At 34.2% G+C, this 12,100-nt stretch overlaps 1 protein-coding gene across 1 annotated transcript in view; it reads right to left on the bottom strand.

Annotated features, from left to right (window-relative positions):
• Positions 1-2,149: 2,149 nt before the first annotated feature.
• Positions 2,150-12,100, bottom strand: part of LOC128227047 (protein AF-10-like) — a 32,224-nt gene continuing 22,273 nt past the window's right edge. The window contains exons 12-19 of the mRNA XM_052937235.1: positions 11,253-11,326; positions 10,602-10,697; positions 10,017-10,110; positions 7,440-7,528; positions 5,898-6,050; positions 5,511-5,602; positions 3,507-3,599; positions 2,150-2,355 (exon numbers count right to left, since the gene is read on the bottom strand). Coding sequence (XP_052793195.1) covers positions 2,272-2,355; positions 3,507-3,599; positions 5,511-5,602; positions 5,898-6,050; positions 7,440-7,528; positions 10,017-10,110; positions 10,602-10,697; positions 11,253-11,326 — 775 coding nt within the window. The 3' untranslated portion in view covers positions 2,150-2,271. The remainder of the gene's footprint in view (positions 2,356-3,506; positions 3,600-5,510; positions 5,603-5,897; positions 6,051-7,439; positions 7,529-10,016; positions 10,111-10,601; positions 10,698-11,252; positions 11,327-12,100) is intronic.

Raw genomic sequence — 12,100 nt, forward strand, 5'->3', positions numbered from 1 at the left:
CATTTTCATCAAGGAAGAAAAAATCATATTTATTTCATTTCTTTTACAAAACGGAGGTATATATTAGTAAAATATTCAAATAGCAATATGTTTCAGTAAGTTTTACCATCAATGCTCTGAAAAAAAGGAATATAACAATGAAATGAAGTTTTGAAATAATGAGTATTGAGTCTGAACTCAGACTCAAAACTGTTCGTAATCACTGCCCCAGGGCTTTTTCAGCCAAAATTTGGCAATTTTTGGACATTAAAAATGTAAACGCAATAATAAAAAAAAAAGTGTGTTAGTTAGTAGACATTTGGAAATACTGAATTGGAAACAGATACAACACTAACATTGACATAAACTGGTTTCCAATTTCCAATTTTCCTTCCCATTTACATGGTTCTCGAGTTACTGTCAAATATATACCATTAAGTGTCTCTTCCGATGCAAAATTGATTATAGCGCAGATCTCCATCTCTCTGTCACACACTCGATGCCTGCTCTAAATCTCCTAAATCCATAAAGTTCACTTTCAGATCTATTAGTGTTTCTGTTAAGAGCCTTCAATGATTTTCATAACACTTGTGCCCAATGTTCACTTCATCAACAAACATTCACAATCCATTCCATGTCTCCCAACGTTATAAAATGTTGTGGAACAGATTAAGACAAGCATGGTGGAGATAGTTTTCCAAGTTCACTTCATCAACAAATCATTCACAATCCATTCCATATTTCCCCAGTGTGAGTATACCACGTGATCAATTGCTTCATAAATGCAACTGCGGAAGGCAACATTTTGTTTCAAATGAAGACTTTAAACAAAGATAACCACTATTTCTTTACATTTTTAATGAAACATAGCGCAGTCTATGCCCCTTACGGGGCTCCACCTCAAGTCTTTTACCAGAGTTTGATTGAGAGTTTAGTTTCTTAAAACACTTCAACAAACCTTTTCAAAATATGGCCGTCTGAGCACTGTCAAAACTGTATTTTGGAAACAGGTTTGTCGAAGTGTTTGATGAAACTAATCTCCTTATCAAACTCCGGCAATCAAGAATATTTCATTGCCTTTATTTTCTTTAGACATTAAAGTCAAAGAACGTTTATATATTCATGACCCCAATTGAAGGCAAATACAAGTCACAATATCTGTCTCATCAGTGTCTCTGTCTAAACTTTGTTACTTGAATCAAACTTCACAGAACTGTAGACCAGCAGAAGGTGTGTTGCACATAGATGAAGATCAAACTTGGTGGGAAATTGAGTCTGATATGAGTCGGAGAGTTCATAGTAAATATGGCTGTCTCAGCCAGAACTTATCACAGTATATTTACACCTCAACTTCCACTCCTTAAATGAACTGCCTTTAGGCAATTGCATTTATCAATCGATGAACGCAACATCTTCGGATATGTTAGGAACGCAATTCATTGCTTAACAATATACATGAAAACTATTTATCTTTTTATTGTTTGTATTGTTGACATAAGTGTTTCAATTTTACATTTAAAAGTGATATAAAGTGGTTGATCTTTTCCCGCGTTGTTGTGACGTCATTTGAAAAAATGTTTCAGGTTACAGTCAGGTCGTTCTATTTACCGAATGGGTAAGAAAGGATTACTGAAACTTTTTCTTAAATGAAATGAAGTATTTTTTTAACAATTATTAATTGAAATAATGAACTAATAGTGTAAATATAAGTAATGAATTGAGTGGTTGATGTCATTATCGGGGATATGATTGGACTCCACACACTTTGACCAGCCCAAAATTTTGCGTTCATACCCCGATAATGACATAAACCCCGCAATTCATTCCTTAAATGGTAAATCACAATTGGAAGATGTGTCACACATAAAATTAATGCTTTATGTCAAAGGTCAAGGTCACATTTGTCTTATTTATAATTTATAGCAATATTTTATGTCAAAGCCTTGACTTTGTAACCATTAATGGGATTTCAATATCCAACTTTTCAAAAAACTATTGTAGTAGAGTACCATCATATTGTGCCATGCGTCAAGTTCGCTCTCATTTCAAAGGTCAAGGTCACTATCTATGTAGCCCAATGATGAATAATATAGATTGAATAGCAATACTTTGTTTCTCAGTCATAACTATGCGACTAATTATGGGAAAAAAAGCAAGACAATGAAAGACATTGAATTATTTCATTTATATACAATTACAATTTATAATCTTCACAAAAAAGGAGCATTCAGTTAAAGACCACTAGTAAGCCACTGAGACATCACAGAACCCCTATGGTGCCTCACAGAGAGATCAGGTTTTGTCCTTAGCAACTGTATCCGGGCCTGGCAGAGGACCACTGTGTGAGGTAGAGGAACTGTTTGGGTCCACAGGGGTCTGAAATTTCAATTAAAACACAGAATGTCTTGCAGCTGGTCTTTGCTTTAAACAAGAGGCCCAAAAGGGCCTATGCTCTACTGGCATGGCTTTTGTGGTCATCTCAATCCAGAGCATGTATGTATGGGTTAAAGGCAACAGACATATAGTTTATGTTTTGTGTTTGGATTACCTGAAAACGTAGCACGTTCAACATCTGAGCCCAGAAAGTATTGTAAGCAGATTAGTTGCATGAACTATTTCAATATGTGCCAAGTAAAAGTCATCTAACCAAAAAAAAAAATGCTTTCAAAACTGTACTCATAGTAAAAATTTCTGTAGTTTTAAAAGTTAAAAAAAGTTGGTCAAAAGATCAAAGTCAAGGGCATCCTAGGACAACATTGATCAATTTGAACAAACGTTCACAATCAATTGTGCTGAGATGGATGCACAAACACACAAATAGATTTTCAAACCTTTCCAGATTTATGTTTACCAAACCTGTGAACCCTGGGTGTGGCCAGTAATGACACCAGGTGCATAACTTAAACATTCACAACCAATTTTGTTAAGATGAATGCACAAACCACAGAACTTAAAGCTAAAAAATGGCCTTTGGGCTTTCAACAAGAACAAGGCAGAGTAATTCACAAAATCAACTGCAGAAGCAAAAAGCAAATTGTCTCTCAAAATCCTAGACTTGCAAATTGTCTCCCTTAACTCTAGACTTGAATTTACATGTACATGTAAACTTGGCTAAAAATAGAATTCGCTCATGCAGACCTGGCTAAAAATAGAAAGCATTTCTTTAAAATTTTCATGGCCCATAATCTAGGCATTCATGGGCGGATCTGGGTGGTTTTCGGAACCGAGCTCTAATGGATATCTAGATACTGTACAAGTTTCATTGAGATACAATCAAAACTGAAGACTGTATCGTGTTCACAAGCAAATGTTTACAGACGCATGAACGCATGGATGCACATACTACGTACACATTACCATCGCATAAGCTCTTCTGGCCTTTGGCCAGTAGAGCTAAAAATTGAGACCGATAGCCTTTATTATTGAATTTGGATAAACTTGGTTATTTATGGTAAAATCCTATGTGGAATACAGCCTGAGATCTTTGATGTGCCAAGAAAATGTCTACAACTAATCATCTACCATACCTGTGACCTTGCTGCGGATGAGAAGAGCTGGTGACGTAGCAGTTCATTGCTGGGTGCAGGGCTGGTCCTACATCCACTGCTACCTGGTGTGTCCTGGACAAGTAGCACAGAATGATGAAGTCATGATAACTAAATTTTACGATAGATAATATCCTAGGGTACAAGTATATTATAGGCAGGGGTAAAATGGTGAGAAAAATTGGGTAACGTCTGATTTCATTTCAAAATATGAATTTTAAGATCAGACTGACATTGACTTGGAAATAATTAATACATTATGTAGTAAACTTCACAAGGGCAATAATTTTAATCATATTTTGAGGAGAATAACAGCATGCTATCTATAGTAAAATAGGATATACTCTTCTTTATAAAAAGTAGGTCCTAAACATCTGGGATCACTTCTGAACATTTGGATTGTTTCCTATAGGGATGCCAACGCAAATTTGCAAAAAAAGAGGAAATCTTCTGAAAAGAGGAAAATTGGCATCCCTGAATTCCTATTTTCTTGACTGATTCTTTACTTAAGAAACTGTTGTCTAGACATTGTTAAAAAGTATCCTTGTTAACTTGTCCGCTTTTTGAAGAAAAAGTTGAGGCATTGTCATTGCCTTGGTGTGGTTGTAGTCCAAACACTTTTAACCAAGGCCATAACTCAAAAACTGTTGAAGAAATTTCAAAATGAATCTCCGTACACACATTGTCAGAGACAATTGCCATATGTATCACTAAGACCATGCCTTTTTATTGTCTACATATATATATATATATATATATATATATATATATATATATATATATATATATATATATATATATATATATATATATACTTTAATTCACCTAAACAGTATCAAGTACCTTCAAAAACAACAGTGGTTGAAATTAACACAAGCCCTGCACTGGTAAAATGTCTTCCAGGCTTGTTAAAATTCTGAATTTTATATACAGGTTTTTTTTTGGTAATTTGGGAATATGATCTATACCCGTGAGATTGGGAATTTTCGCGTCAATTTTGGCAAGATTGGGAAATTCTTCATAACTAATTACAAAGGATATAATTTATATAATACTGTAATGAATAACATTGGTATTTATAACATAATATGCACTGACTCCATTGACATCTTACATTGTTTAATCCCTTGAAATTAACTCTTTGAAATAGTCAATTGTTTGATTTAATAACAAGTCCTTAAAAAATTCAGAGACAATTTAATGGGCTTATCTTCCTCTTTCCTTTTAAATTGGATACAAAATCTGTTGCCAATTAAAAATTATGACTTTCAGACTCATAGAGAGAATGGAATGAATATATTAATATTTTTAATTTATTCCAATTACCAAATAGTCATACTTATATGGAATTGAACAAAAATACAAATGAATCCATTTCGTAAAATTTTATCAACACGTTTGCTTCGGCATTCATCAAAAAGTAAATACACCATCATTGTAATAAATAAATACTTGGTCATTTCACCCAGTTGTCTACTTTCAGTTTCACTTCTCAGTTCTGTCATTTTTCGATATTGGCAATGAAGGTCAATGTCATGTATGTAAACATGTAGGTGAGGCATAACTCTTAATTTGTTACATACTCTCTATATAGTTCAACCAATGAAAATTCCCCCATTCACCATGACGCGGATATTAATCATTGTATGTCCCTGTGAACAGACGCTTGCATGTAGGGGAAGTAACTGTTTTGTTTATATTTTCACCATCTTTTTTTCTTATTTTCTTTTGAACTTCAGATTGGGAATTTTTATTCAGAAATTGGGAAAAAAGGATACTTTTTGCCATTGGGAACATGACCGAATACCGGCTATAAATATTGCCGAAAAAAAACACCTGATATAGCAGGGCTGGTTAAAAAAAAAATGATGCCAAGCAATAGTATAAGAATTTGGGCTTTTTCATCCAAAAGTCTAAATTCGATGACTGAAACAAGTATGCCTGAAAGGCTTAGTTTAGCTCGCTTATAATAGAATTTCTTCTCACCACCACATTGATAGGACTGTCATCGTCGTCCCCAGATATGCTGGAGAACTCTTGACGTCTCGGGGTAGACTGCGACTCGGATGGATCTATGCCTATTCGAAGGAGAGCATTCTTGCTTTATATAACATGAACATGATCATAAACTGATTTTATGTATTTCTTTTACTTCGTTTTTCATACTAGTATAGGGTTTTAGCCTGGTTTTAAAAGGTACACAGTGTTGCAGAAGGGTGTAAGCGCACAGATTTAAACTGTGCGAAATCCACTTCTGCTTTTACTTGATTGAATAATGCCATCATGAATTTAAAACCTTGTAAAATAAGCACCAAGGACATGAAAAATTGTAAAAAAAAATGACCTCGCTAATTTTAAACAAATCTACAGTACCTGTATTGCTTTGAGAGTTTGCCGTGAAGGGTAAGGTGAGTCTGGAGTTAACGGCAAGCAGATGATCCCTGCGTGATATCAGGTTGTGAATATAGTCTTCAAGCCGCTTGTTTTCTGACTTCAGTTTGTGTAGGCAGCTTAGTAAAGATGCAACTGAAATGCACATAATATAATCAAAAGTCTTTGCCTAAACATTACAAATTGATATTATAAAGTCTTGCTCTAAACTCTACAAAACGATATTCTGAAGTCTTGATCTAAACTCTACAAAATGATATTATGAAGTCTCTACAAATCGATATTCAGCCATATGCTATTAACAGAGGCCAACCAACAGCAAAATTCAGCCATGTGATTTAACAGAGGTCAACAAACTGTCAAATTTAGCCATGTGATTTTAACAGAGGTCTACAAACTGTCAAATTTAGGCATGTGATATTAACAGAGGTCTACAAACTGTCAAATTTAGCCTACAAACTGTCAAATTTAGCCATGTGATTTTAACAGAGGCCTACAAACTGTCAAATTTAGGCATGTGATATTAACAGAGGCCTACAAACTGTCAAATTTGGCCTACAAACTGTCAAATTTAGCCATGTGATTTTAACAGAGGTCTACAAACTGTAGGGATTGGCAATCGGACCAAAGTCATAATCAATCATCTAAAATAATCGGACGAGCCATTTCGATCAATCATCGATTATATAATCGAAACGGAACATGCAAATATATTATAAATATATCCAAAACTATATTGGTTTGTACATACACGTCTTTACATGAATAAACATATTACAATCAGTTATGTTTTATATGCTGTTTTGTTAGAAGTTCTAGTTTACAATTGATAATTTAGTAAAATGTTTTAGGAGATAACTTAATTCTAAAATAATGGAGAATAAAAACTTGATTTTTCCACACAACTAGTATATACAAGACAGTAGTTTTCTATTTGGTAAAAAGATTAACCATAAACTGATGAATTATTTACATAATTATCAGCATTTTCATTACTTTAAAACAGATATTACATAATTTGGAACAAAAATGTAGTACAAAATGTATTTACATGTAGCATTTTAAAAAATGTTCCAATCTTTTACATGAATTATTTATCAATTATCATGACATCATGTTGAAATGAATTTAATATTTTTCTAGCAAGATATAACATGGGGAAATGCTGAATAAATAATCATTTTTACTTGATAAAAAATATATTTGATATTACAATGAAGATGATTTTTTATTTTAAAAAGTCCGCATAAGTCCGTACTGTTTACCATTTTAAAGAAAACCAGTACATACACAACACGGTTACTTCCCTTTGCCGTACATAAGCGATAATCGATAATGGAATAATGAAATCGATTATCGCCGATCTCGGACACAAATAATTGACTTTCGACAATTTACGACTCGATCATCGTTTTATCCCTAACAAACTGTCAAATTTAGCCACGTGATTTTAACAGAGGTCTACACACTGTCAAATTCAGCCATGTGATATCAGCCATGTGATATTCACAGAGGCCTACGTACTGTCAAAGTGTTGTCCCTGCTCCATGAGGAAATGTGAGCCAGTCTCCCACTGCCTCTCCAGTAGCTCCTCCATACTGCCAGGCGTCTCACTGTAATGATTGATACACATGTCATACAAGATATCGTCATAAAGGAGAAGAGCAGAAATAAAAACAATGCATAAACTTAAAATTAACAATAAAGTTACAACATGTCAAAAGGAAATAGTTAATGATCAATATAAATTCTATTCTAATCTATACAAGAAAAATACCCTTATACGACATGATTTATCTTTATTAGACTACACAACAACCAAATTAAACAATGAACAAATGTTATCATGTGAAGGCCTTTTAACAGAACATGAATGTTTTAAAGCACTTAACGAAATGAAAAACAACAAAAGTCCAGGATCAGACGGGTTTTCAGTTGAGTTTTATAAAACATTCTGGACCAACTTAAAACATCACTATACAAACTCAGTTAATACGTCATTTACATCAGGTCATTTATCTCTGCTCCAAAAACAAGGTATTATTTCTCTCATTCCAAAACCTGGTAAAGACTCAGAATTTTTATCTAACTGGAGACCGATCAGCTTATTGAATGTAGATTACAAAATAGCCACAAAAGCCATAGCGAACAGAATAAAATGTATACTGCCACCAATAATAAGCCCCTTCCAAACTGGTTTATATATAGGAGAAAACGTTCTACTGATAAATGAATGTATATCTTACTTAAACAAAACAAACACACCAGGAATTTGCTGACTTTGAGAAGGCTTTTGAAAGCCTAGACCATTCGTTCATGTTAAATTGTTTACGTCATTTTAATTTTGGTGACGAGTTGATTAAATGGGTTAAATTATTTTATAATGATATAAGTAGTATAATCATCAACAATGGTTATTTCTCTGATGAATTAAAAATTGAAAGAGGAGTACGTCAAGGTTGTCCTCTCTCTTCTTATCTATTTATTATTTGTATCGATATACTCTCCAACGCTATACAGAACAAAACGGACATTGTAGGCCTAAATATATACAATATTGAGATAAAACAATCACTGTTTGCCGATGACGCGACTTATATAAATGATGGCACCGAAAAATCTTTTACCACATTCGTCAATACAATAGATGAGTTTGGACAGATATCTGGTTTAAAACTTAACACTAAAAAGTCAATCATATTAAGAGCAGGAAAATTGCAAGACTCGAATTTAACATACTTGCCAGAAAAGAAATTCGTTTGGACATCGAATCAAGCAACAACACTCGGTATAAATTTCACAAATAATGAAAATAGCTTCCTAGACCTCAATTTTCTCCCTAAATTACAAAACTTCAGAAACTGCCTCAAAAGTTGGCATCACAGAAAACTCACTCTTCTGGGCAAGGTAACAGCTATTAAAACATTTGCACTGCCAAAAATTATATAACCATTAACTGTTCTACCAAACCCGCAAAAACATATTCTTGACTTTATATGGGATAACAAACCTGATAAAATAAAACGAAATTTACTTATACAAAATTACGAACATGGAGGTCTGAAAGTCCCTGACATATATAAACTTGTAAATTCAATTAAAGCTTCTTGGGTAAAGAGAATATTAGACCGCTCTAACAAAAGCCAATATAAAACATTTTATTCAAATCTCATTGCCAAATACGGTGGAAACCTTGTTTTTGCGTGTAATTTAAACGATACCCTGATTAACAAAATTTGTTGTGGAAACAAGTTCTTACTTGACATCATTTATTCCTGGACAGAAATAAACCAGTTATACCCAAATATGCCGACAAATAAAATCATTATATGGAACAACAAACACATTAATAACAACGGTAGCACCTTTTATTACGGAGATTGGTATAATAAAGGCATACAATTTTTACAGCACATATTCGATTATCGTTCGAAGAAATTCGAAGATATTAAATATTTATACAATTAAAAATAACGATTACCTTAAATATTATCAACTAATAGCCTGTTTACCACAGTCAATGAAAGATCAAATGAGTTTTAAAGAGTTGCATTACCCTCTCAATAATTGTGAAATGTGGGTGTGACATATTTGAACAGTTCACTTGTCAATTTGTGTCATTTCATTTTATATACCTCCTCTGACTCTGCCATTATTAAATTAACTATAGTCATTGTTAGTTATTCCGTAATTTCTTATGTGATAATGTTTTATACTTCTCTCTTGTGCAGACTCCAAACAGATTTCTTGCTCTCTGAAGCGCCTGGGCACAATAGGCACGTATAAATTATAATTGAAAATCTGTTTCCCAGACATAATCAGTATACACAATTTTGCCATTGGCTTCATTTTTTATATCAATATTAAGCCAAAGTTATAGATTTTGCTGTAAATGTGCATATTGTCTGTGGCAACATGTGTACCAAGTTTCATTTCATTTTGTTTCATTAAATGGTGAATTGTTCTTCAGCCAGAGGACATGAAGAAAACTATACCACTCATCTCAAATTTTATTATTGAGACCATGGCTACTGAAACGAAATACCTCGGTAAATGGTGTAATAGACAATACCACCACTTATGTGATGAAGAGGTACTCACCTATGTTTTGAGCTGTCAGGTGATGTTTGCATGGAGAATGGGTTGGCTGGGCCTATCAGGGGTCCATTCGTTAGTTTCTCTCCAACACTGGTCCCTAAAGATGCATACAAGCTTATAAATAAAGCAGAATTGTGTATGGTAATTTTCGTGTCAAAATGTTGTAAAATTTAATACACGGCAGATAATTAATAACACTTTGGGAATGTTATTTTCTGCAATCTTTACTTTAGTGTCAAAATTATGTATATTTATTATTATTTATACTTATTTCGAAAAAATTGACTCAGTCAATCAAAAGGGCACAGCAGGGTGTAAAAAAATACAGGAGGGTACTGGAAAGGGCCGCAGGTGCCCCACCCTGCTATTTAGGCCTAGCTGAAGCAGTGGTCAAATAAATTGGTCAATCAGATATTGAACTAAATATGGTCACATAAACCACTGGAATCTGACTAACATAAAATGCCTACCATAAAATTTAATTAATAAGTGCAAAATCCTTTACATGCTGAAACACAAAGACAGTGATATTTTGTCACAATATTACGGTAAAATACCCATATGGCAGAAACAATACTGTTTTAGTACCGTTAGTGGCTGGAAGGGACACCATGGCAGGCTGCACATACATTGAGGAAGCCTCAATCTTTGGTAGAAGATTTGATGCCAGGAGCCCTGTTTCACCTGTGGACAGATAGAACAAGCGTGATAACATTTATTACAGAAAAGGGCCGGGAGTGAACTCCAACACTTGTCTGTTGGGTTTTTCTTCAAGGCTATTCTTAAGTTATGCCACCCTCCTACAGAAGCAAATTTACCCTTTTGGGGACCAAATTAGCAAAACAGACACCCTCCACTGTTTAAAATTAACACAAGCCCTGCACTTCTAAAATGTCTTCCAGGCTTGCTAAAATTCTGAATTTATATAGCAGGGCTTGTTAAAAAATTTGATGCCAAGCAATAGTATAAGAAGTCAGGCTTGTTCACCCAAGTCTAATTTTGATTTTTAATTCATATCTTCTGTTGCTTGGCCAAAGCAAATTGTTTTAAATTTGCAAGTTCCTTATTTCACACATTTCAGGTTTAAGCTAAATTGACCAAATACAAAATTTATCATTTCATTTCTTAATCAAAGGAAAAACAAATAGACAGTTTCTTAGTTTTAATATTGAAACCTGATCGTTTGAAAAATCATAAATAGAAAGTCATGCAATATTTAACCGTTCAAGTAACACATACTATGTGAGACAGGTGTCCGGGAGATGGGGTTGGGAAATCGTGGCTCCCCTCCAAACACACTCATTGTCTGTGGCCTGCAAAGTAACACACAACAATATATAGAGTAACGTACAATACAAAAAACGCCGAAATGAGACGAAACTGGGTTTTCGATGATTAACAGAAGAACTTTAGCCTGTGTTGTGGGAATTATTTGTATTATTTGCTGATTTATTGCATATTGTGTGGATGTTAACGCAATCCTATGAAGTTCCCATAGACTATTCTTGCATACCGGACACATGACCAGTGCAGGAAAAAAAAAACTGTCTTACACACCCCATGTAAGATGAGTCACGTGCAACAATATGCTATATTTCTTTTATTGTATGGTTTATAAAAAGTATATTATGCCATTTCAATATTCCTACATACCAAGTTTGGTGACTAAATGTCAATCATAAATGAGGGTATTCCGTTTCAACTGTTGTTCTATTTTTTAGTTACAGTGACCTTGATGCTAGGGGCCTAAAGCGCAAGCACTTCAAGTCTCCTTAACCCCTTCATATGCAGTAGTACCCCTTAGGCTTGAAATCCCAGGGACTGGCAAAAATACCTCGAGCCTCAGGAAAATTCATGCCAAGCAGTAATGCTAACATGTAGTAAATATAATCGATCCTTAACATCCAATTCGAGCCAACGAGGAAATCAAGTCAAGCAAATTCAAGCCAATTGACTCAGTCAACCAAAGGGCACAGCAGGGTGTAAAAAAATACAGCAGGGTGCTGGAAAGGGCCGCAGGTGCCCCACCATGCTATTTAGGCCTAGCTGAAGCAGTGGTCAAATAAATTGGTCAATCTGATATTGAA

Source organism: Mya arenaria, chromosome 1 (assembly GCF_026914265.1).
Source record: "Mya arenaria isolate MELC-2E11 chromosome 1, ASM2691426v1".
Taxonomy (NCBI): Eukaryota; Metazoa; Mollusca; class Bivalvia; order Myida; family Myidae; genus Mya; species Mya arenaria.